This window comes from Dipteris shenzhenensis, chromosome 25, assembly GCF_047967505.1.
Source record: "Dipteris shenzhenensis isolate YYH24624 ecotype China chromosome 25, Dip_SZ_1.0, whole genome shotgun sequence".
NCBI lineage: Eukaryota > Viridiplantae > Streptophyta > Polypodiopsida > Gleicheniales > Dipteridaceae > Dipteris > Dipteris shenzhenensis.
Window position 1 is genome coordinate 28,131,578 of NC_141620.1, and position 25,576 is coordinate 28,157,153.

The following is a 25,576-nucleotide window of genomic DNA, read 5'->3' on the forward strand; positions in this document are numbered from 1 at the left end:
CGCATTAGACTCCACTTGCATGTTTAATTCAACCCTAGATAGTCAATTTTTAGACTTTCTATCAAAATTTGCTTTTTTTTACTTCAATGGCCAAACTCAAGTGAAAGGGCCTTCAATATTAAAACAAGGTGAATTATAATAAATCATTCATAAGGCCTTCTCGAGATCCAAATAGCAAAAGAGGGCGGAGATGATGCATTGAAAGCGATGTGAGAGAAAGAGAGAGAGAGAGAGAGAGAGAGAGAGAGAGAGAGAGAGAATGGGGGAGGGGGGGCTAAAAATGTGAAGGCAAATGGACAAATAAAAAATCTACATTTTTTGAAAACAAAAATTGGCCATTTTAGCTTCTTGTTGAATCGCCTTCACGCAAGCCAAAAAAGAGCATCCAAGTACACTTGTAGAAAGGAACTTAAGCATTGGATTCTACTTTCCCCTCTAATTTAATCATGGATGGCCATTTTTCACACATTCTAAGGAAGCCATTTTCACACTTCTATACCAAGGGAGCCAATTTTCATTCCAATGTCAAACTTGAATGGGTGAAAGATCTTGAGTCAAGAAAAAAGTATGCAAGGTGCTTACACTCGACGATATTCAACATATAGAAATATCGCACCAAAATTGTATTCCATTTTTCCCTCTAATTCAACCATGCATGGTAAAGATATCATGTTGGGAGAAAATTGTGTAATCCCTTCTACTTGATATATTGAGCACATGGCAATGAAGCATAAGCATTGAATTTCATTTCATTCTCTAATTCAATGATGGATGGTCATCTTTTACAATTTGTATATTAAGAGATCCGTTTTCCACTAGATTGGACAATTTGAATAGGTAAAAAGGCCTCAACTCAAGAAACAAGTGTCCAATGCGCTTCCACACGATGGGATTGAGCATATGGCTCATTTTGTATGAGCAATTGGATTCCCTTATTTGTCCACAACCTTATATCTATGAGTGCATTAGCTTCCTTTCAAAATTGGAAGTCTTAATCTTTTACTAGTTTTGAATATGGATTAAGGTTTTTAGTGGTCAAGCTTTTTTTTTAATGTCTTCCCATGTTTCAAAAGTAAGAGTTTCGAAAGTCATTCTAAACATTTAAACAACCAAGTCTTCTCAACACAACATGGATAAATATGCGAGGTCTAAACATTCAACCTACTCTTTTCTTTGGATGAGACTCACAATGACAAAATATCATTTCAAGTGTTTGCTTTAATGGAAAGGAGGGGCAACAACTCTATTTTCTAATCAAAATAAATTAAATGCATTTTCCACCTACGATTAGGTTGTGTTAGTGAGCTTCACATAATCAATTCTGTTAAGTTAAAGAGAACCTTAACAAGGGTATTATATTCCCATTGGTACCTACTATGTTCTACATTAGGTGAACTTAGCTAAAACTTTTGGGTTTTTCCCCATCCAAAATTGCTTATTTCATCTAATCTTTTACATTGTAACCCTACTATGAGGTCATCTTGGTTAAAACTTTGGGAGTTTTTTCACACAAAATGGAGTATTTCATCAAGTCTTTAATGTTAAGGTCAAAATAGATTCTTCTTTTCAAGATCTTCAACCACGCTCCCATGTTGTATAGTTCTGAGTTGATCGCAACCATGAAAACTTTTAAACTAGAATCAAAGTGGCATTCCCACTTCTCAACCTTCATTAAATTTCTACATTCAACTTCAACACGTACTCTCTCTCTCTCTCTCTCTCTCTCTCTCTCTCTCACACACACACACTCACAAAATGTGTCCTCTATCAAATGCACAAAAGGCATCCCACATGCAAAAAATTAGCTCCGGCTAACATTTCAAATTCAAGCACATTATACAAGCTCATCAAAATACCCTCACATCCATTGATGCAACAAAGTTATACTTGCTGAAAGCATAGCAAGGAGCCCCATAGCTTGAAATACCATGTATTATGGATAGACCATTTTGAAACCTTAAGAGTCTCACCACAATACAAATCTATCTTGTCAGCAATACTTATATTTTGACAATCACCCAGCAGTTTTCTACATAATGAATCTTATCAAGCTCTCAACCCTTAAATTCTAAGCTCTCAACCATTAAAGAATTTCCTTTAGAGCATACTTTGGCATTTCAAAGGCACTAAGCTTTGTTATCAACCTTACTCCATCTAAATAAACATCAAAGCCTTAGCAATTTGAACCTTGTGGAAAGGCACTAGGTGTCGATAGAATTCGCAACTTGTAGAAGGATAGCTGATTTGGCAGGGGCAAGGATTCAACAAACACTGGCAAGTGATCACGTCCTAGTGGGACGTTTTAGCCATTGCACCAAAAACACTACGCATGCTTGGGCATTTCTTTTCAAATTGGCACCAACTCAAAGATATAGCAAGCCAATCCCGGCCTAAAAACACTTCAAAGGTCATCCTACAAGCATCTATGGGAGCACTTTCAACAAAAACCCAACATTAGAAAACCAAAGCCACATCATTCACAAATTCTAAGGTGTGAACTAAGGGTCAAGAAATAAAACGCAGGTGCTGTCACAACGTGTACTTATGACTGACTACAATGGTGACAAAGAATTTGTCATTCACAAGTTTTAGAACATCGGAATTTGAAGCAATCGTTATAATGGCCTAAATGCAAGTATGCACAATTGTCTCTAAGGCTTTGGCCTAGTTTGGGCATTGGATTTCCAATGCTCAGCCCATGAGATCAAATCTTGGGCACTAACCTTCAAGGCTTCCATATATTATTTACCCCTCCACATTATTGGAACTGCTATGTAGTAAAAGGCCCTACTTAACAAACACTATGGTGCACCTACCTGTCTTTTATTTAAGCTCAATGAAGCACTGATGCTACTTCAGCAGCTAGCCGTAAGTAATCCCTGTTGATAATTTGATGATACACTTGTATTACTTCCATCCTGTTCCTTTCTAATTCCGTGCTATAAGAAAGCAATCACATACAATACAAAACTTACCCTACACAACATTTTACCAGCAGTGAAACAGATACTCTTTCATCCCTGCCCACGTGGCATTTCAGGGATTACAAGTAGGCATTTCTAATCTCATGTCCGTCTATCATAAGTCCTAAAATTAACAATCAAAGTGGGTCACAGAAAAACAAGGTGCACCAGATGCCTTCATATTGCTAATTTTTCATTTTCAAGGCACCTGGAGATTCTAAGCCATGCACCTCTACATTTATACAAAGCCTGTTTGATGAATCCTAGCCATCTTTCCTATTGTTCCCAGAAAAAGAAAGGATAGGTGATCTTATTTGAGTTCACGTGAACAGTATTTGTGTTTGATAGACAAATTTATCCAGTCATGAACATGCAGATACTGCACAAGGTAAATAAGAAACAAGCTCAGCATCAATCATAGCACTCCATAAAAATTTAAACGCCTAAGGTAGCTTTTTAATCGATGCACTTCCAAGAAAAGGTGGCTGAAAAATTAACCAACCAAACACACCTCATGCGTCAAGAGAAGCACATGAAGAGCAGATTATTATATCATTAGAAATTGCAGAAGTCCAGAACTTCCCCTGAAAGGCCTCCAAAGCTCTTCTCTTTATATTAAAAATCCTAAGAGAGGAACAGTGTCCTACAATGTCACACCTGCAGGAAAAAGGTTGATTGATTACCAAGACCCTTCCACCCCACGTGTTGGGTTGTGAAAAGCCTTATAATCCCAGTGTGTTTGCAGGGCGTATGGTTTTGAAATAGAGACCCCTTCCTCCGTAATATTTGCAATCTGCCAAACGGGAAAATGTCATCCTCTCTCTCTCTCTCTCTCTCTCTCTCTCTCTCTCTCGCACGTGCACACATGCATTCGCTCACTCATGCATCTTTGGGGCTTTTCAGAAAACTACGCATAGTTTAACTTCATTCATCCTTTTTAATTTTGATCTTTTCCAATTATTATCCTTCTCATGCTTATATATTTTCTAGTAAAAACACAAACAATATCCAAGACATCCAAAAAAAAAAGGATAAAAGCAAACTTTAAAAACAAAGACTGAACACTAATGCATGCATTTGTTTCCCACGGCAATAATGAAAAATGGATCGCTCACATGTCAACATATTTTTTAACTTGGTAGTCACAGTGCAAACCATGCTTCAGAACGTACACGTCATTTCGCAAGGATTAAGAGCTCCTACCTGAATTTTGTTAATGGCACTCCGGTCTCGGTACAAGAGCACCCGTAAGCACTTCTCAAGCAAAAGAATCCCTTCTTCTAATGTTAGGTCCTCCTTCCATTCATCCCGGAAAATAGGGCGAGCCAGATGATTTCCAAACCCTGACGCCACATGATTGTCCGCGTAATGAACACCAATCATGGTGACCTATTTGCAAAGGCAACAACATAGCGCAATTGAATTAGATCTTGCATTTTCCGAGCAAGCTATCAACAGCTTAATAAAGACCAAATTAGATGCAAGTTGAATGACAAGTCCAGAGTCATTACCACGCCCAAGTATTTTACACCTTTTTTCACACCACCGAGGACAAGGGTATTCCAAAGAGGGTCGAATTTGTTACGTCGGTTATACATCACACGAGTAAGGTAATTGTGTATTTCTTTCGGGCCAAGAGTGTTCCCATCATCCCACATTCTATCATTTAATCTGCATAGAATAAGGCAATACCAACAATATTCACACACTATAAAGCATTAATCTTTTTGCTCCCATGCCAAAAATCAAGACGGATGGGACTGTTCTAAAAACAAGACCCCATATTATATTGAGCTAAGCAAAGTATCAAAGTATTTGCAGGAAATCTTGAGCAGTCCAACAAGTAATATGCAAAAAGGTCGAAACCATCCAACAGGTAAAAGCCAAATGGATACAGGCACATGCAATGCTCCATCTGTCACACTAGCTCCCTGCTGCCACAGTAGAGTGCGCAGACCAAAAAGCATACATAAGTTCATCAAGATATCGCATGATTTGTTGAAAATCACTGATCTCTCCACTTGCTCCAATCACGCAGCTCTTGCCAACTGCCTTTAGCCTCTCAACACTTTTATATCGCAAGGTCGAGCCATAAGAACCTGCAATTCAATGTTTTTTTTTTAAATAGCTCTCTCTCTCTCTCTCTCTCTCTCTCTCTCTCACACACACACACACACACACACAAATTTTTTGGGTGAAAATTTTTTATGCTTTATATTACAGAGTACCTATCCCAAAATGGGATGTTCCAAAATACATCAAGAGAAGATCTCAGTATACGACAATTATACATCAGAATCTATGTAATGAGTTTGTAGACAATCATAGAGAGATTGTTGCAAAGAGTGCTTGAAAAAAGAGAAATTTGAGAAAGTAGGATCACCAAAGACACTATGATTTTTGTCCTTCCATAGATTCCAAAGTGCCCAATAGCGACCCAAGTGAAAAATAAATCAAACTCTTGTCTAGGTGGGTGAATCCCAAGAAATCAGGAGTGTGGGAGCATTGCCAAAGAAGATGAGGCACTGATTCCCGCGGAGCCGAACATCTGCGGCAAACAGCCGGAGCATCCCTTTATGAGCAAGAATATATACATGAATGTTAAGAATATTCAGACCCCATGCATCTTTGGCGAACAGAGATGCTGCACCGAAAGCAATCTTAAACTTTCTTGCCATGTTCGGAGCGCCAGAAGGTTTCCATAATTATAGACATGAAAGATGTAAGATCTCCCTTGCTGAACATCATCAAAGGCAAATAGAATTGAATATATGCCATCACAATGGATTGAACAATCTGTAGTCTGACATGCAATGGCCAAGTTGCTAACTTTCAATATTCAAGCTTTTTCTTCAGCTTTGCAAGTATCCAGTCAGACTTTTGGCGACGTGTAATCATCCAACCTAAAGGGTAACCAAGATGGTAAACCAGCTGAGTGGGTTGGACAATTTGCCCCGGCCATAAAAGAGAATGCCGGTCTTTGGAATGCAAAGGCAACAACTTAGATTTTTGAAAATTAACATGAAGACCAACGGCCAGACCATATAAAGATAGAGCATTCATCAAGGAGGATAGATCCCGCTCAGTATTCCAAGGAGAAGAAAATGAATCATTAGCAAGCCTGAGCAATCATAGCATTGCTTCCAGGAATCTCTAACCCATGCAACATGTCTGTAGCCACCAGATGATCCATGTATTGAAGTCGTGGCCACAATTGAAGTGCACCGGTTCCTCTTTGACTGGGAAAAGGGGGGAGATAGCATGTGGCTGCAAGTCACGAGGAGGGATATTGCATTTGGTGAAGATTCTATGGTGCTCTTCAATCTCCATCTACAACTGTGAGAGTTTATCATTGTAATTATGGATGTCCTGCTCCAATACATGCTTTGACAGTTCTTTATAGTGCTACATATGTTGCCTTGAATTCTCCAGCTCACAGCCCAAAGGGCCACCAAAGTATGACTTTATGGGCTGGAAAGAGCCTAGCCATGAGCCCAAGCAGTGGGCACAGAACTGCTGCAGTGTGCAGCAAGGAAAGCACCAAAGAAGGGCTGCGACAGAGAAGGGAGTGCCTGGTCGGCAGCAGCTAGCGGTGTATGGCCAGGAGAGGCTGCACACAGTCTGGAACAAGTGACACACAGCAGCAAAATGAACAGCAGGAAGCCAACCATGCACCGACAGACCAGTCAACCAGGTCCGTGGGTCTGCCACTAGTCTGTAGTAGACTGCCGACCCAAGTTAGCCCCTCCTGGAGATTCAGAGATCTACATCAACACTACTTGCAGGGCAGGAGTCCAGACGTCTGCAGGACACCTAGGTCCATACCTACTCATTGTAGGCTCTGGTCCTCACCCAAAATTTGACCTGCAGGTGAGACTCCAAGAATGAATGGACCCCTGCAAATGGGTCCCTATTTATAGGCTGAACGCCCCTGGAACCAGCCGACTGGTTGAGACCATAAGGTGGTGCAGCAAAGGGAGCTTTGTCTGCAGTACACATCAGCACATATCTTTGCAAGAGTTCTCAGCCTTTGAGCAGCTACTAAAGGCTGCAGGTGGCAGAAGAGGAGTTTCTTGCAGAGAGTACAGAAAAACAGGGCCTTTTTTATTACCTTACCTCAGGGGCTTTTTCTACAAGTTTTGGTACATATGTTGGCAAGTTTTTGTACTTGAGATTTACCTATATATCTATTCCGCCTTGGCTGTAATCTGGGTTCTCTTTCAGAAGAGATGCCTCTTTACATTTAAGTAGGGCTTAGGCCATGGGCATTCATTGTCACTAGATTGTGGATCTTGGCCATAGGCATGGCAGGTTCAATGCCTCCCCTGTTGAGGGGTCGCCTGTGGGATGGGACCCGGATGTCTACTTGGGCTAAGGTCGGGCCATAGACCTTTAGCCTAAGAAACGTATAATCTCCTTATTCATGAGTAGTTGGCGGTTCTTTGCTTGAAAGAATTGAACGATTTTCCTAGAGTTTATCGTGACTGTAATTCTTGACCTCCATACTGCTCTCTCTCGAAGTTGGAGAGGCGGCGGCTCAGCATTCTCCTAAGGAGAGAGGCACTGTGTTATACATGAAAGAGTCATCCTTCCATACGCTTGTGTAGGTATGTCACGTCTCTTCACAACAAACATATCTACTTGCTTGGTAGTTCATTTATTGTTAGAAACATAGTGAGTGAGAAAGAGAGAGAGAGGCTAGGGATGGAGGAAACATGGTGAGTGAGAGAGAGAGAGAGAGATAGGCTAGGGATGGAGGAAATGATACTCAAATGAAGATATAATGAAAGGCTTTCATTCATTCATCATCATCAATGAGACAAGTGAAGTACAAGCCTTTATAGGCTAGACACATTCATATTAGCATCAAGTGCATATGGGATAAGTCCCATGGTGACTCGTGGCACTCACACATCAAACCACTACTAGATCTCTAGTACAACACATCACACACGCATTCTTTGGCTACGATTTCTCCAACACCCCCCTTCAGAGCAAAGAGTGTGAGACCCAACACGTAAGAAGTAGACTGATCCCCCCTCCACCACAATACTGCAAAGAGCAAGTCCTACTATCCAACACCTCCCGTGTGATAGTGACTTCTCAGTCAGCTTGCGGCCAACAAGGGTAGACCATCACTCATCACCCCCCCTTACTCTGAACTGGGTGATCAATACCATCATACCAAAGTTAAAAACCATACAATCATTTTTGGGAGACAACCCAAGGCAGAGTACCTCTTATTGACTCTCATTTTAGAGGGACAACTCAAGGCTGAGAACCTTTATTGACTCAACACAAAAACGCATAGCATAGAGGGCCTAAAAAGCTCAAGAATCCCAATCATAATGGTGCAGGATGGCTGTCTTTCCATGAATTGAGGTCTCTCGAGCACTAAAAACAGCCAAGACCTGATAAGATAGAGATATGTCTTCAATTGTACCAAGAGAAGATGAAAACCAGGAAAGCCCTAATTTCTAAAATTTAGGGTTTGCAAGAATAGGGTTTTCTGCTGTAGGTAAGAAAAACCAATATATGCCATGAAAGAACAGCGAAGGACAGCTCCAAATGCCCTCAAAACAGGTTGAATTCCAAAGCAACTTTGGAGCAGCTGAACTGAAACCCTAAAATCTGTCATTCTTCGAAATCTGAATAGTCGACCTGTTGCAGTGCTCCTGTAGGCAGTTGGTTGAAGGGCTGAGAGGCTCAAAATGAAAAAGCAGCAAGAATATGCCCCGAAATACAGAGCTGAACCAAAAGAGGAAGCATTAGTGCTGTAGCAGGTCCAAAATATGCAGCAGGACAGTCCGAATTGCTGTAGCAGGTCACCAAGTTGAAAAACAACTGATGTAGATGTGCTGGGAGGCCAGAAACAGCTCGGAGATGCCTTCAAAGACCTCTAACTACTGCAAAAGATGCTCACAAGTGGTCGGGTATACTGCAGCAGCTCGGTGATGACGTGCTTTGAAACGACCTCTAATGACCACACGTGCAGGTGCAGTGAGCCGACCAGCAAATACGGAGGCTGTCAATGCGCCTAGAACTGCAGAAGTCCTGAATGGAGGCGGCAATGAAGGCAGCAAGGGATGAAGAGGTGACTGGCTACAGAGAGCAAATAGAGGCGGAAATGAGGTGGCTACAAGGAGGAGGGAGCTGAGCAGAGTTAGCGTTAGGTTGGAGAAGATGATGATGTCGCAGGGCAGACTAGGGCAGGGCCAACCTATCTCTGATACCATGTTAGAAACATGGTGAGTGAAAGAGAGAGACATAGGCTAGGGAGGGAGGAAATGAAACTCAAATGAAGACATAATGAAAGGCTTTTATTCATTAATCATCATCAATGAGACAAGTGTAGTACAAGCCTCTATAAGCTACACACACACACACTAGCACCAAGTCCATATGGGATAAGTCCCATGGTGACACGTGGCACTCACACATCAAACCAGTACTAGATCTCTAGTACAACCTCTTTGGCTATGATTTCTCCAACAATTCATTTACTGCATATCTTTATTTGCTGAAAAAATCAAATTGGGATGTTTGCCAAAAGAATGCGTATGTTTTTCTACTGTTCAGTTAGGTACTAGTTGACTAGGGTCTAGCATTTAAGGATGGACCTCCATTGAAGGGGTTACGGGAATTATTTGTCCCACAAGTTGAGACATTCTCTTTAAGAGAAAAGTAAAGACCACACCCCACCCGTACATGGCATGATGGCATGGCATGCTGATGTGGCATGATGAGGTAGCCTGATGAGGTGGCAGCCCTGACAAGTGGCATGGACACCACATGGCAGCCCATGAGACACATGACAACCTGTGGGGAGGGCCATGCATAAACCATGGCACCACTTGGAACTCGAGCCCCCATGCAGCCCACGATTGTCACTAAGCCCCCATGCAGCCCACCAATTTTCAAGGGAGCTCACCCCCTGTCTAATTAATATGGATGTGTCTACTAAGACCTAACAAGTGGCATGGACACATGGCACCCCATGAGACACATGGCAACCTGAGGGGAGGACCACGCATGAACCCCAGCACCACTTGGAACTCCAGCCCCCATGAAGCCCACGACTTGTCACTAAGCCCACATGCAGCCCACCAATTTTCAAGGGAGCCAGCCCCCATGTCTAATTGATATGGATGGGTCTACTAATCTTCAAAATTCATGGTCTCCGGATTGAAGCATCTGATTTCTTGAAATTTGTTCAAGCGGGTTTGTAATTTTGTGTTTCAATTGTCTGTGCATTCAGACATTGCATTACATTTACAAAACTTCTTGGATTTGCAAAATTCATTTAAAAAACAATTGCTAATCTAATTAACACTTTAGCTTAGGTTTAGCCCCCTAATCTAATTAATCTAGCTAATCTAATTAATTTAACTAACCCACCCACCCTCCCCCTCCACCTCTCTGCCCAGCCACCCTACTCCCTCCGCCTTGCCACCCCCTCCCTCACTCCAATTGAAGCATTGAAGCATCTGATTTCTTGGGATTTGTTCCAGAGGTTTGTAATTTTGTGTTTCAATTGTCTGTGCATTCAGACATTGCATTACATTTACAAACTTCTTGGATTTGCAAAATTCATTTAAAAAACAATTGCTAATCTAATTAACACTTTAGCTTAGGTTTAGCCCCCTAATCTAATTAATCTAGCCTAATCTAATTAATTTAACTAACTAACCCTCCCTCCCCCTCCACCTCTCCGCCCTCCGCTCAGCCACCCTACTCCCTCCGCCTTGCCGCCCCCTCCCTCACTCCCTCCGCTCAGCCTCTCCCGCTCGTGAGCATCCCCAATACCACCGCAGCTCCCAAGACCGTGAAGCAATACGTTCAGGACAGCCTTGGCTTCGACCACAGTTTCCTGCTGAGAGGAACCCTATGAGATTCCGTTTATTGGTCAGGGCTGCGCAGTGGTTAGGTGATGCAGGTAGGTGCGTGTAGAGGGGTGCGCCATAAGCTGGAGCAGGATGCGGCCAGGCTGCTGTTCAGGGAGGCTGATGCGAGAAAAGCACCAACCCTCCAAGTTTGGGAGGGTGGGCATGCTAAAAAAAGCATCAACCCTCCAAGTTGGGAGGGTGGGCTTTTTCAGAAAGCATAGCTTTCTAAATAGCTGCACCGTCTCCTTTATAGCCTGGCGAGATCATAAGCTCAGCCACAGCTTATGCTAGTGTGCGCAAGAAGATCCCTCCACACCCCTAGCAGAATTTCGTCACCTAGGTACGGCTGCAACAGATTTCCGTACGGTACAGCCAGCAGCGGAACCAGCAGGGGGAGACTCCGGGTTCACCCACTCAAACTGAGCGTCAGCTTTGTAACCCTTCTTATCGGCCAGCTTCTCTTCTTTCGTCACCTCCTCTCGGGACAGTGTTTCCCTCTGCTCCACTCTCCTTCAAGCTTCGATTCCACCTGTCACTTCTCTAAGTCCACTACTTTTCAGATCAGATTTCAGACATGGTTGATTCTGTGAATCCTGAGTTTGCGATGGGTGACCAAGATTTGAACTACCCTGCGGAGGATGACCAGGGTCTCTACGACGATCTGATTACGAAGAAAGCCTTCAATGAATTCACCACTGCTCTTGATGGAAAGTTTGAGCAAGTTAACGCGAATCAAACGGGGTTGACGCAGCAACTCCAAGGGATTCAGACTACCCTCACACTTCTGACTAGCACTGTTCAGGCGCTCACGCATGTGGATGCCATGGCTTCAGTGTTAGGTCTGAACATCACTCCAGATCCTTTTCCCGGAGATCAGAAGTCTCGTACCAAGGAGGTTGTTGACACTTGGTTGCACAAGTGGCAAGTACACTTCCAGTTTCACCCTTATCCAGATGACAAGAAAATACAGCTTGCAGCCGGGTTCATGTCAGGAAAGGCTTTATTGTGGTGGAAGGAACTCCAACCCAAGCCTGCAACATGGATAGATTTCGAAGGGGTCTTCAAGAAAGAGTTTCTGAAGAAGGAGGAAGATTATGATATCGTAGGCAAGCTCAAAGCCCTCGATATGTCCAAGATGAACTTGACTTTTGAGGTTTATCTTCAGAGGTTTCGGGATTTGCAGACCAGAGCTACAAAGATGGATCCAGTGACCTTGTTAGGTTTCTTTGTGGATGGTTTGCCTGACTCCTACAAGTTACAAATCAAGAACAACAAGTGTACCACGTTGCAAGAGGCCATGAATCACGCACGTATTTATGATGATACCATGGCCAGTGCAAAGGGAACCACAGTTTCCGACACGAGTGGGAAGAACAAACGGAAGTTCTTCCAGTCTCCACTGGTACTGGGGAGACGAAGTCTTTAGACAACGCCTCCAAGAAACACTTGACTCAGGTGAAGAATGGTCGTGCCCGTTTCCTTCGTACCTTGAAGCTAAAGAAGGAAGGACATTGCTTCTTCTGCGAGGAGCGGAGCCACACTAAGAATGATTATCCTAAGCGCAAGAACCAAAAGCAAGCGCTGGGACCGAAGCTCCAGACGGGTCCGAGTACCAAAGCCAAGGGAGCTAATCAAGCCGCGATGACAAGTATTTCTGTAAATGTCATTACCTGCCCACTTTCTTGTAATTGCACTTTTAATACTTCGTTATTTGGTTCCCATGATCTTTTCCGAGTTTATGGAGAAGTTAGGGACCACTGAGTTCACATTCTCTTTGACCCGGGCAGCTCTCACAACTTTGTTGATTACAAACTTGTGCAGAAGATGGGGCTGTCCACGATACCTAGCGATTACACCTATGAGGTGCAGCTTCCAGCTGGGAAGCAGTTTTGGGATCGCAAGATTGAAGCCCATGATCTTTTCCGAGTTTATGGAGAAGTTAGGGACCACTGAGTTCACATTCTCTTTGACCCGGGCAGCTCTCACAACTTTGTTGATTACAAACTTGTGCAGAAGATGGGGCTGTCCACGATACCTAGCGATTACACCTATGAGGTGCAGCTTCCAGCTGGGAAGCAGTTTTGGGATCGCAAGATTGAAGCCCTTTCTATCCGGATTCAAGAATACACAGCGGCTTTTACGTGCTATGTCATGCACTTGGAGCATGTGGACTTGTTGATCGGAATCGAGTGGTTTAAAACCCACGATATTCGGATTGGATGGAAGGACCATACTCTTTCTTTTGTGGATAAGACCACCCAATTTTGTATTCAGTGTGATAATATTCCCTCTTCTCAAGGACCTATTGTATCTGCGATGCAACTTTGGAATATATTAAACACTTCTCATTATGATATCTAACAGTGTGTTCTGATTTCGCTTTCTTCATTTGTTGTCTCTGTTAATAATAAGAATGATTTAAGTGTGTTTGAACACCGTGAATTGAGAACATTGTTAGATGATTTCATGGATGTATTCCCTGCTCACTTGCCGGAAGGTTTACCTCCAGAACGGGCAGTAGATCATCGCATAGACTTAGTACCTGGGGCTCAACCTATTAGTGTTCCACCTTATAGGATGAGCCAGCTTGAGGAGGATGAGTTAACTTCACAGCTACAGGATTATTTGAATATGGGCTATATTCGCCCAAGTAAATCACCTTGGGGAGCACCTCTCCTCTTAAGGAAGAAGAAAGATTCTACATGGAGAATGTGTATAGATTATAAACGATTGAATAAAGTGACAATTAAGAATCGATACCCTCTACCTCGTTCCGATGATCTGATAGACCGTTTGGCCGGAGCGAAGTATTTCACTAAGATTGATTTGCGTACGGGTTATCACCAAATCCGTATCTATGCTAAACACATAAATAGAGCCGCATTCAGAACTAGGTATGGCCACTACGAGTTTCTTGTATTACCTTTCGGTTTGACCAATGCTCCTGCCACCTTCCAGCAAATGATGAACGTGATTTTCTAGGCAAATTCGTTATAGTGTTCTTAGATGACATCTTTGTATATAGCCGAACGCTTGAGAATCACATAGGACACCTCTGGATTGTCTTAGTTATTCTAAGACAGCATAAGCTCTATGCCAAGATGAGTAAATGTGACTTCTTTATGAAGAAGATCACTTACTTAGGACACAAGATTTCTTCTGAAGGTATTAGCATTGATCTAGATTGTATCCAGAAGGTTTTAGAATGGCCTAACCCTCAGACTGTGAAACAACTTCGTTCTTTCCTAGGATTTACGGTATTTCTACGAAAGTCTGTGCGTGATTATTCACATATCACAGCACCCCTGACAAACATATTGAAAGGTTGTGGACGCAGGTCTACCCAGCCGATCTCTTGGAATGATGCATTAAACAAGGCTTTTGAAACCTTGAAGTTTTCTATCAAGGAAGCACCCGTTCTTGCATTACCTGATCCTACCCGGCCTTATGTTTTAGAGGCCGATGCGAGTGATTTTGCGATTGGGGCAGCTCTATTCCAAGAGGGCAGACCTGTAGCTTTTGAGAGTAAGAAGCTAGACGACACCCAGTATGTAGAAAAGGAAATCTATGCTGTAGTGTATGTTGGGGTAAGGCACATTGCCACCCTTTAAATGTTATGACTACTATGACTGTCCTAAGACAGTCATAGGGTGAATACCTAATCCTAATAAAACCTTTGAGTTTGTGGTGTGGCTCAAGACATTCTTACACACCCACACTCCTTGTGTCTCTGTCTCCTAACGTTCCACCCCCCTCTTTCCCTCACAAGTGGTATCAGAGCCACCCTCTCCCTCTCTCACTCCGATCTACCCCTCCCTCTCCCCTCGGGCCTCGTGCCCTCTGTCAGCAGGCAGCACGCGGTGTGCTTCAGGGCGCAGCAGCAAGCAAGCAGGGCAACAGCAAGCAGGGCGCAGCCGCGCGCAGCAGGTGCACGTGCAGCCATAGCTACAGCAGCAGCTAGCTACCAGCAACCGGCGGCCGCAGCCAGCGACTGCAGCCAGCCGACCGGTTGCAAGGCAGCAGCCGACCAGCCAGTCGCGACCGCGACCAGCCGCGACAGGCAGCCGACCGTGCAGCTGTTAGCTGCCGGGTCGTGTGACCAGCAGCAGCCGGCTGCACACAGGCAACCGACCTCCATCAGCGAGCGTGCACGTACAGGCACTTTCAATATTTTTTTTTGGGATCCGTGCCCTCGCAAGTACAAGGTACAACAGGTACTCTGTGCAGACACAGCAGGTACTTGCAGGTACAGCAGGCACAAAAATTTTTTTTGGGAAAGAAGGAAAAGAGTGAAGAGCACTCTGCTCTTTTGCGTGGTACATGCAAGTACGCGCAGGTACAAAGTACAACAAGGCTGTTTATACATTTCTCGAGGAAAACTGTTTTTTTGAGGTACAGCAAGTACACTCGTGTCCCTCGTGCTTGAGGTGGTTGCACAGTTATTTTTCGGGAAGGTCAGATGCCTTGATTTGCAGAGGGCTTTTATGCTTACACTGAGTGCAAATCTCAGTTTTCGGGTGACTATTACAAAGGGCTTTTGCCTGGAAGTGTATGCAGTGTATGCCTTGAGGCAGAGTGGAGCCAGGGTGCCCACATTGGTCTCGTTTTTCCGCAGTGTATCACTGACATTTCTTTGCAGGTCACATTTTGTGTACGGGACTTAGAAAATCTCAGTTGAGCCACGCTTGGCCAGGGCGCATCGAGTTTACTCGGTCCCTAACTGTCCATCGTTGACAGTGCTCAAAAGATTTTCTTTTCGGTGTTTGTACGTTGGGATCTGTGTTGCTACTGTGCACACAGGCAGTTTATGCATTACATTGTCAGGTGAAAGTGCCAGGAGAGCACTGAATTTTGTATGCTACCTCATTGTTGAGGGTGTTTATCACTTGGTACAGGTGTCAAATCAAGGGGCTTTTGCCCAGATTTTGCTTGTGAACACTTGAGTTACTGTTTGAGAACTTCAGATGCCTTTTATCCCCTTGGCAGAAGGGTGATTGCTTGGGATTTGTCCCATACTTTGTTGCAGGTTTGTGACAGGCTGAGGTGTTTGGAGCCTTTTTCAGTGGACAAAACAGTGTATGCCAAGTGGTTTATGCATATACAATCAGTGCAATACCTCATCAGAGGTGGGAGAAGTGTCCAAGACAGCAGTGTTTTGTGCTTCGTCAGATGATGATGCACTGATAAAACACTTGTGGAACAGCTGCAGCAATTCTGTAGTTACTGGTTTATGCCTATTTGAGCACGGTACAGTGTGTCAGAAGGTACAGTGACTGGAGGGAAAATTTTCTGTTTTGCTGCAGGTTTTTTGACAGTTTTAAAAAAAAAAACAGCACTATTGTGAGTGCTCCTGGCTCTTGATAGAGCAGGTTTTCTGAGAAATCAGAATTTTATTTAGTCATTTTTTGACTTACAGGGAGTCAGGCACTTTCCTTGTCTGATATGGCATCAGGGGGAAGTGAATCCTCAATACTGAACATAAAGAAATTGGAAGGGGCACACAATTATGCATTATGGGCAGAACAGTGTTTGAATGTACTTCTGCTAAAGAAGATTTCTAAGCCCATAAGGTTGAAGGGTGTCAAGCCATCTGGGATGGCAGATGATGAGTGGGAGGAGCTTGATTTGTCCGCAAGGGCGGCTATCATGCTTACTCTCACTGATTCTCTTGTGTTCAATGTTCAGGCAAAAAAGACCTCTTATGGCCTATGGCAAAGGCTAGAAGAGTTGTATGCCCAAAAGAGCTCAGCCAGTAAGGTTTATTGGTTGAAGAAGCTTGCCGACCTTCGCATGAAGGAAGGTACAGCTATGACCTCACACTTGAGTGAGTTCAATGCCATCTTTACTCAGCTTATTGCACAGGGTTTGAACTTGGACGAGGAGTTCAAGGCTGCATTTTTGCTGTGTACCCTCCCTGAGAGTTGGGACACTTTTAAGACAACCCTGTCTAATTCAAATGTCACTCTTATGTATGCTGATGTGGAGAGCTCTCTTCTCATGGAGGAGATGAGCAGTTTGAATGTACTTCTGCTAAAGAAGATTTCTAAGCCCATAAGGTTGAAGGGTGTCAAGCCATCTGGGATGGCAGATGATGAGTGGGAGGAGCTTGATTTGTCCGCAAGGGCGGCTATCATGCTTACTCTCACTGATTCTCTTGTGTTCAATGTTCAGGCAAAAAAGACCTCTTATGGCCTATGGCAAAGGCTAGAAGAGTTGTATGCCCAAAAGAGCTCAGCCAGTAAGGTTTATTGGTTGAAGAAGCTTGCCGACCTTCGCATGAAGGAAGGTACAACTATGACCTCACGTATACAGATAGTATTCCCTGACGGACGCATATTTATGCTTGATGGTGTTCGCCATGTGCCGCAAATCAAGAAAAATCTGATTAGCACTGGCTTGTTGGATGACAGTGGTTACCACACCACATTTGGGGATTCCAAATGGGTGATTACTGATGGCCAGGTTGTAGTGGCTGAGGGTTATAAGAGTGATACCTTGTACCCTCTTTATGTTTCCAGTGAGGTAATCATGTTGCCATAACCGAGCTGCCGAAGGTTTCATTGTGGCATAGCCGGTTGGGACACATGTCCGTTAAAGGAATGCAAGAACTGTCACGTTTGGGTTATCTGCCGTCTCTTTCATTTTCAGATTTGCCTACTTGTGATCATTGCATTTTTGGAAAGCATTCTATGACTCCTCATAAGAGGAGAACTCCCCAGAATAGAGCACCGCTTGATCTAGTGCACACTGATTTGTGTGAGATGCCACAGCTATCACTAGGGGGTGCAAAGTATTTCATTACTTTTATTGATGATGCCACACGCAAAGTGTGGGTCTATTTCTTGAAGCATAAGAGCGATGCCTTAGATGCTTTCAAGAAGTTTGTCGCTCAGGTTGAGAATCGGACAGGATGCAGGCTGAAATGCCTCAGATCCGATAATGGGGGTGAGTATGTGTCACATGCTTTTGTACAATTATGCGAAGCTAAGGGCATTAAACAGGAACTCACAGCCCCTCATAATGCATCTCAAAATGGTGTGAGTGAGCGGATGAATCGAACTATTCAGGAGAAAGTTCGATGTATGTTGTCTTATGCTGCATTGCCCCATGGCTTTTGGGCAGAAGCCGTGCAAACAGCAATTCACCTAATTAACAGGTCGCCGAACAAGGCTTTGGAGCTGAAAGTGCCAGAGGAGGTGTGGTCTGGCAAGCCACCTTCATACAAGCACTTACGTGTGTTTGGCTGCGAGTGCTTTGCTCATGTACGCAAAGAACTGCGCACCAAACTGGAGCCAAAGTCTTTCAGATGCATCGTCATGGGTTACGGTGACGAAGGTGAAATGGGGTACAGGTTATGGGATCCTGTCAAACGGAAGATTATACGCAGCAATGACATCATCTTTAAAGAGGATAGTGTACACAAAGAACCCATGCAACCTGTGGAATACAGGAGGGTTGTTTATGATGATGTCGGACAGCAAAGAATGCCCATTTGTTCAAGAGGGTATACAGGCTGAAAATCAACCAGAGAATTTTGCCAATGATGCACCACTGGATATGCCAGCAAATGGCGCTGTAGGACAGCCAAATATGGTGGTACAGCCACCCGTCATGCATGATGAACAGGCTAGACAGCAGCCTAATACGGAGCATTTTGTTAGGAGGAGCACCCGTGTACAACGGCCTCCTAACAGGTTTGTTCCAGGAGCCAATAATGTGGCTGATTTTATCATGCTGACAGATTGTGGTGAGCCTTCCAACTTCAAGGAAGCTATGGGAAGAACAGAGAAAAGGAAGTGGGAGAAAGCCATGCAATCAGAAATGGACTCCCTACTTCAAAATGATACATGGGACTTGGTGCAGCTACCTGCAGGCAGAAAGGTTTTGCCATGCAAGTGGGTTTACAAAGTCAAAGTGGATTCAAATGCTTTACCGAGGTATAAGGCCAGATTGGTTGCCAAGGGATTTAAGCAGGAGAAGGGCATTGACTTTGATGAGATCTTTTCCCCTGTAGTCAAGATGACTACTTTGAGAGCAGTGTTAGCTCTTGTTGCTCATGAGGACATGGATTTATGTCAGATGGATGTGAAGACTGCTTTTCTTCACGGAGATCTCCATGATGAGATCTACATGAGTCAGCCAAAGGGATATGCTGTTAAAGGGAAAGAGCAGCTTGTGTGTAAGCTCAAGAGGAGCTTGTATGGACTCAAGCAGGCGCCAAGAGAATGGTACAAGAAGTTTGATGCCTTCATGCAGTCCCAAGGGTATCATAGGTGTGAGACCGATCACTGCTTGTACACCAAACGGGCAAAGGATGGCAGTTTGATGCTACTCATTCTATATGTGGATGACATGCTGATTGCCAGCAAATCTCAGCAGGAGATTATTGCTTTGAAGAAGCAACTACATAAGTCTTTTGACATGAAAGACTTGGGTGATGCAAATCACATACTAGGTATGCGGATTTACTCGTGACAGGTCTAAGGGACTTTTGTTTCTGTCACAGGAAGAGTACATTGGCAAGGTACTGCAGAGGTTTAACATGGAGGGGGGGAAGTCTATTAGTACCCCGTTGCCTCCTCATTTAAAACTCAGCAGTAAGGACAGCCCCAGATCAGATGATGATAAGGCTGAGATGGCCAAGGTTCCGTATGCATCTGCAGTTGGTTCTTTGATGTATGCCATGGTTGCCACTCGTCCGGATATTGCTTTTGCGGTGGGAGTCATCAGCAGGTATATGGCAAATCCAGGCAAGCGGCACTGGGAAGCAGTGAAAGGCGTCTTGAGGTATCTCAAGGGTACCAAAGACTTGTGCATATGCTATGGTAGGCAGGATGCATTGGTGCATGGTTTTACAGATTCAGACTATGCAAGAAATGCAGATAACCGGAAGTCTACTACCGGTTATATTTTCACATTTGCAGGAGGTCCTATATCATGGGTGTCTCGGTTGCAGAAATGCATTGCACTGTCAACCACTGAAGCTGAATATATTGCAGCCACTGAGGCTTGCAAGGAAGCAATATGGCTTACTCAGCTGGTGGGAGATTTGGGCATTACAGGAGATATACCAGTTTTGCATTGTGATAGTCAGAGTGCTATCATGTTGGCAAAGAATCCGGTCTTTCATCAGAAGACCAAGCACATAGATGTGAAATATCATTTTATCAGGGAGGTACTGGAAGACAAGCAGCTTGAGCTTGTGAAGGTGCACACTGATGATAATCCTGCAGATTTGCTCACTAAGAGCTTGCCTACAGAGCGGTTTGCACATTGTCGCCGCATCATGGGATTAGGATGAGACCATTCTTATTTTATGGTCTTGTATACAATAACTGTATATTGCTGTAATTTTTTATTCTTTTCTCTCCTTTAGGCACATTGGCCTTTAGGTGGGAGGTTGTTGGGGTAAAGGCAACCCTTTGAATGTTATGACTGCTATGACTGTCCTGAGACAGTCATAGGGTGAATACCTAATCCTAATAAAACCTTTGAGTTTGTGGTGTGGCTCAAGACATTCTTACACACCCACACTCCTTGTGTCTCTGTCTCCTAACGTTCCACCCCCCTCTTTCCCTCACAGTGTATGCCCTTAAGGTTTGGAGACACTACTTGTATGGTTCGAAATTTCTTGTATTGACTGAAGTATGTGTGTGATGGGTCTGAATTGAGGGGACGGAAGGCTAGATGGGCAGAATTAATGCAAGATTTTGATTTTGAAATACGTTATCGAAAGGGTTCGTTGAATAGTGTGACGGATGCCTTAAGTCGAGTCAAGTTTGTAAATGCTATGTCATTTACAAAAATATCCTCAGACCTATTTCAATCCTTGAGAGGGCTTTGCACAACTGATAGTCATTTCAGTTCTTATTGGTAGAGAGTCCAGGATGGGAGCATAAGGACCTTTTTGATGATGTTCCAAAGTCGACAAAGTTGTATCAGATATGCCCAACACTTAGTTTCATGAGGACAACAACCTTTGCATTCTTTACAATGATCACCCTCATTCATGGCTTATTTGTAGTATCCAAGTCGAGATTCCATAACTCCTACCAATAAGAAAGTCCTTAACCTTGCATTTCCATATGGTCTTCAGACTCACAAGTACCCAATATTCTTACTCCTTTAGAGAGGCTTGCAAATATCTTGGAAAAGACTTTGAACCTTGGAAATGGCTTTGAATACTGCTATTTCTAAAAGTAGCTTGGAATGGTGAAAGGGGCCATTTTGGTCTTCGATGTACCCCCCCCCCGAAAAAAGAGCTTTCTATTAATGCTTGAAAACAAAACGATACAAGTCATCTGTCCCGAAGGCGCCAACCGAAAAGAAAAAAACCCTCAAGCTTCGTGCAACTGGCCTGCATCCCGAAAACCCAGCTCACTGCCTAGGGTATTGGTCTTCATTGTTTAGAGGATTACAGCTTTGGAGCAGGAGTTAAAAGAGAGCCTTACAAGAGCGCTCCAAAATCAAACACTGGGATATAAAACCTGATGATAAGGTCTTAAAGATGTGAAACTTTGGAAAATGGGCATTCGAATAGCTTCCTTCTCAAACACAATTCAAATAAAAAAGGTGACTTAGAGAAGTTAAACAAAAGTCCATTGGAACAATTAGGTTAGGCCTTTCCTTAAACCAGCTAGTTGGTAATCAAGCAAGAGCACACTCGATGTTGCATGCAAACTTGCTATTTAGAATAGCAGCTTCTAGCCTTGGATGTCCATACATGACATAAGGTGTAACAAGAATGACCTACAATATATATACTTTCATAAGACTAGAATATATCCAATCGTACAAATTAAGTTTTGAACAGAAACAAAATTCATAAAGTAGCTACTAGGAAGATAAAGCATGAAGCACAATAGCTAGCCACCACTTGGATGAAAATTCTTATAGAACTTGCATGTCCGCTAAGGTAACAGAAAGATATACTTTCATAAGACTAGAATCTATTGTTGGAATAGGGTTGGTCACCTCCCCACCTATAAGCCCCCATATGAGTAGTCTATGGATATTTATACATAACCTTATAATGGGTCATTAGCCACTAATTGTGCTACGGCTTTGTGCCATCACACTCGAATAAATTAGTATGCAATTAACATAGGCAACTCTTGGTAGTGCCACGTATACCTTTTGCATGATGCTCCCATAAGCTTTGGAGTCATCTTGTACACAATGTCCACTGGCCATACATGACCACATATCAAAGGCAGTTGTCTACAAAAGCCAATCTACACCAACCTTTTGAAGGCGGCCCTTACAAATTAGAGGAGTTATGCAAAACCAAGATCGTGAAGTGGGCACAACCTATGCTAGAGCTGCCCAAGCACTAGATTATGAACAAATATAACATATTAAAAGGTGAAATAATACAATAAAGCATTTGAAAGGTAATGTTCCCATGGCTTCATAGAAGAAATCAAACCTCGGCCTAGCTATAAGCAAACCTCCACAAACACTCATGGTAAGTCAATGCCCACACTAGCAATCGCACGGAATAAAATTGGCATCAGCAAACTACCAAGCCATTACGTATAGATTTCAAAGCAATTTAAATGCTGGAAGAGAGCTCAATTCCTTTTGCAAAAGGAAAACTTTAATCTCCTCAATTTGATGTACTTGTTCAGTGAGTGCTTGTCTCTCTCTACTCCAAATAAAAATCCCTCTCCCTCCCTAGACAAACTACTACAAGAGTAAGGCAAACGATTCAGAAATGGTTGATCGTTGTTTTGAAGTTCAACGGTACTCCGAGCAACTCAAAGTTCAGCGGTTTTAGTAGATTTATTCGTTATTTATGTTCCACATTCAAAGTTAGCAACACTCGATGATAAAACACACCTCCACAATCTGCTGCGATGAGAATGCCATCTTTATATTTAATTCCCAAAACCGATGTTCCGGTCACATAAGGATACCTGCAAAAGAGGCAAATGTATTGGACATTGTAAACGGGGGCAGCTTAGAAAATAACAACTTGAGGTGCGGCCCCAAAACCTAAATGTTTGCATAAATTCAAAGGTCGGTCCTTGTGGATAATGAAGTGCGGCGAGCAGGCAGCCCTTGTACGGTTAAACACATACGATTAAGACCCATCTCAAAGCCTAAAATGTGGATATCCATGCCTCATGGTGCTGGTTCTATCGCTAGTTAGCTAGGATCAACATACTTAGAAATCATATGGTTCAAAGGCGGCAAGAAATTTGCTCTTGGTTTGCATTATGCTTAGATCTGTAGCTCTGGGGATGACTGAGCCTTGGCTCAAGGCGTTTGAAAGTACAAAACGGTGCATTTCATTTTATTCTATCGTCGAGGAAGAGGAATAAATTTCCTATGCAAACGTTCGATCGAAGAGCACAAAAAGAACGGGAACCGTGAAAAGCGAGACGACAAAAATTTCGGAAACCTACTGGGTGTGCGTAAGGGGCGACTTGACGAGACTGATGCCGGCGAAGGAGGAAGCTGAAGAAGGATGCGGACCGAAAAAGAGTTCCTTGGCTGGCTGTTCAAGCTCCTGGGAGGTTTCTTGATGGGGAAGATGCAAGGCCCAAGACATGGCTACTGATTTTTGCAACTCTTGTGGATCTTCTTCTTCAGCCTCTGTTTCTGATTTTGCAGAGAGTGTGGATGAAAACTACCTCCTCACGCAACACGTCCTTATATAAGGACATTTCAATATAAAGGACACGTTAGTATGACTACTATGCCCCCTCCCACACACACCCCCATCTAAGGGGCTTAGCACATGGGAAGAAATAGGATGGGAGTGGGAAAAGGTGGTCCCATGCATTTTTCTATCCTATTCCCATCCCACCATGTGCTAACAAAAAAAGAACTAGGTATGGGTTTAAGAGGAAGAGGACACATGGCATCATTTCATATGTTTAAGAGGTGGGGACCTTGTGGGGACAAGGACACATGTCATCCTTCCATGTTTTTGAATCCCTAAAAAAAGGGAACCCATTCTGGCTGCCAAGGTCTAAAGGCCATGGTCCAGGATGGGAGAAAAAGTGGCTACTCCCATTTTAAATCCATCCTAGACCACTTAGTGTAGGATGGGAGTAATGATGACAAAAATATTCCCATCCTAAACCCATGCTAGCCCCATCCATGTGCTAAGGCCCTAAGAACACACCGGGTGGACCCGGTGATAGACCTTCAAGAGCAGGGATTTTTATGATCCGTTGCACTGCCCCTCGTTGTAAACCGGGGGAGTTGCCCATGCCTCCACCGCACCAGGCTGCGTGGGAAATGGCCCTACGAGGGACACTTCCGCCCTCTGGCCTCCTTAGGCTCAAAGGTAACTGGGGCATCCCAAGGGATTCGAACGCGAGCAACTAGCTCAAGAAGGCAAATGGTCGTTGTCGCTGCTCCACACTATGCCTTGTTCTTAATTTGCATAGAGATCTTGAGGGGGGACTTCAAAGAGGGCAGCATTTTAAGGCCCACGATGAAATTGAGTGCATAGAGCTCTCCAGAGGGGAATTCAAATAGGGCAACTTTACGACCCAAGGTGAAATTGTATGTTGAGGGGGGGATTCAAAGAGGGCAACATTCATTGAGATAAGTTAGGCCAAGTGTCTCGCGTTGGTCAATGGTTGAGTTTAGATAACCCTGCAAGTCAAGTGAAAAGTGTCATAATTCAAATTATAGAAAGTGAACTACCAAGAGGCAACCCAACTTTAACTCAAGAAGTGGTCTTGCAAATGGTTGAAGTGTCTGTTGCTAGCCAAAATGTTTTCATCCCAATCAAACAACGAACGACATGGCATTCTTAGATCAAGTTTTCTTAATCTACCAAGCAACATGATTTTAAAACATGGCACAAGCAAAAATGAGAGCAACCAAAACTAAGAGGTATCCAATCGTGCAAATGTCACAACCTAATACTGAGAGATTGCTAACACATCAATTACATCTCAACAAAAGTCTCTCTCATTGTGTAAATGCATGTTACATTCTTATCGCATACAATGTGTTTGCTAGGTGAGTGTTAAACCAGAAGACACAAGTCACGCCTTGCTTTAGATGTGTAAACGATCATTTACGAAAAAACAACAATCATCTAAAAAGCAATTTGAAAGCAAGAAACTTAAAATCATAAAGTATTACATCATTAAGTCAATGACTGAGGTAGAAATCTAAACTTTCGTATGAAGTAAACGCTAACATAGCAACATAGATAATGCAAGATTTAGAGCTAAGAAGAAATTGTTTATATTGAGTGAACTATTAAGTCAGAGCACATTGGATGATGTGTACAAGTGATTTAACTACCTTCCCCCTCTCTCACTCTCTCTCCAAAAATCCCCCCTCCCACTTTCTCTACCCTTTTCCCCTTTCTTTCTCCCTTTCCCCCCCCCCAACCCCTCTCCCTTTCGCAGCTTATCCCCTCTCTTATCCCCTAATCTAGCTCCTTATGTCCTTATATTCCCCTATTTTCCCTTGGCTTTGTTCCTAACTTTTTGCGAATTTTTTCTACTTTTTTCATTCTTCCCTATTTTTTCCTAATTTTCATGATATCTCCCAAGTTTCAAATTTCCCCCTAACTATTTATTTCTCCCTATTCTTCCTAATCCTTCCTAAAATTTTCTTAAATTCTTCCTTATTTTCCTTAATTATTCCTTAACTTCCTTAGTTATTCTGTAAAACTTCCTTACATTTTTCCTTATTTTCCTTAATATTTTATTAATTTCCTTAAATTTTCTCCTTAATTCACCACTTTTC

General features: G+C 43.3%; 1 protein-coding gene across 3 annotated transcripts; it reads right to left on the reverse strand.

The window, feature by feature from the left end:
* Nucleotides 1-3,060: 3,060 nt before the first annotated feature.
* PBG1 (20S proteasome beta subunit G1) lies at nucleotides 3,061-23,497 on the reverse strand. 3 transcript variants are annotated; one of them, XM_087396767.1, is made up of 7 exons: nucleotides 23,260-23,497; nucleotides 22,691-22,767; nucleotides 4,933-5,062; nucleotides 4,475-4,634; nucleotides 4,167-4,352; nucleotides 3,647-3,756; nucleotides 3,061-3,342 (listed from the first exon to the last, which is right to left on the reverse strand). In XM_087396767.1, the coding sequence occupies exons 1-7, from the start codon at nucleotides 23,403-23,405 to the stop codon at nucleotides 3,318-3,320; spliced, it is 834 nt and encodes a 277-aa protein (XP_087252893.1). In that variant the 5' UTR covers nucleotides 23,406-23,497; the 3' UTR covers nucleotides 3,061-3,317. The 3 variants fall into 3 exon arrangements, with proteins under 3 accessions (XP_087252893.1, XP_087252895.1, XP_087252894.1); XM_087396769.1 differs by having other exon boundaries at nucleotides 3,621-3,756; XM_087396768.1 differs by lacking the exon at nucleotides 3,061-3,342 and having other exon boundaries at nucleotides 3,358-3,756.
* Nucleotides 23,498-25,576: the final 2,079 nt, after the last annotated feature.

Bases quoted from the DNA above. Each gene is read 5' to 3' on its own strand.
- PBG1 (XM_087396767.1), bottom strand. From the start codon at position 23,405: ATGTCTTGGGCCTTGCATCTTCCCCATCAAGAAACCTCCCAGGAGCTT. The intron at 22,768-23,259 runs GTAGGTTTCCGA...CCTCTTTTGCAG, and splicing joins TCGCCCCTTACGCACACCCA to GTATCCTTATGTGACCGGAA. The intron at 5,063-22,690 runs GTGTGTTTTATC...ATTGAATTGCAG, and splicing joins CATCGCAGCAGATTGTGGAG to GTTCTTATGGCTCGACCTTG.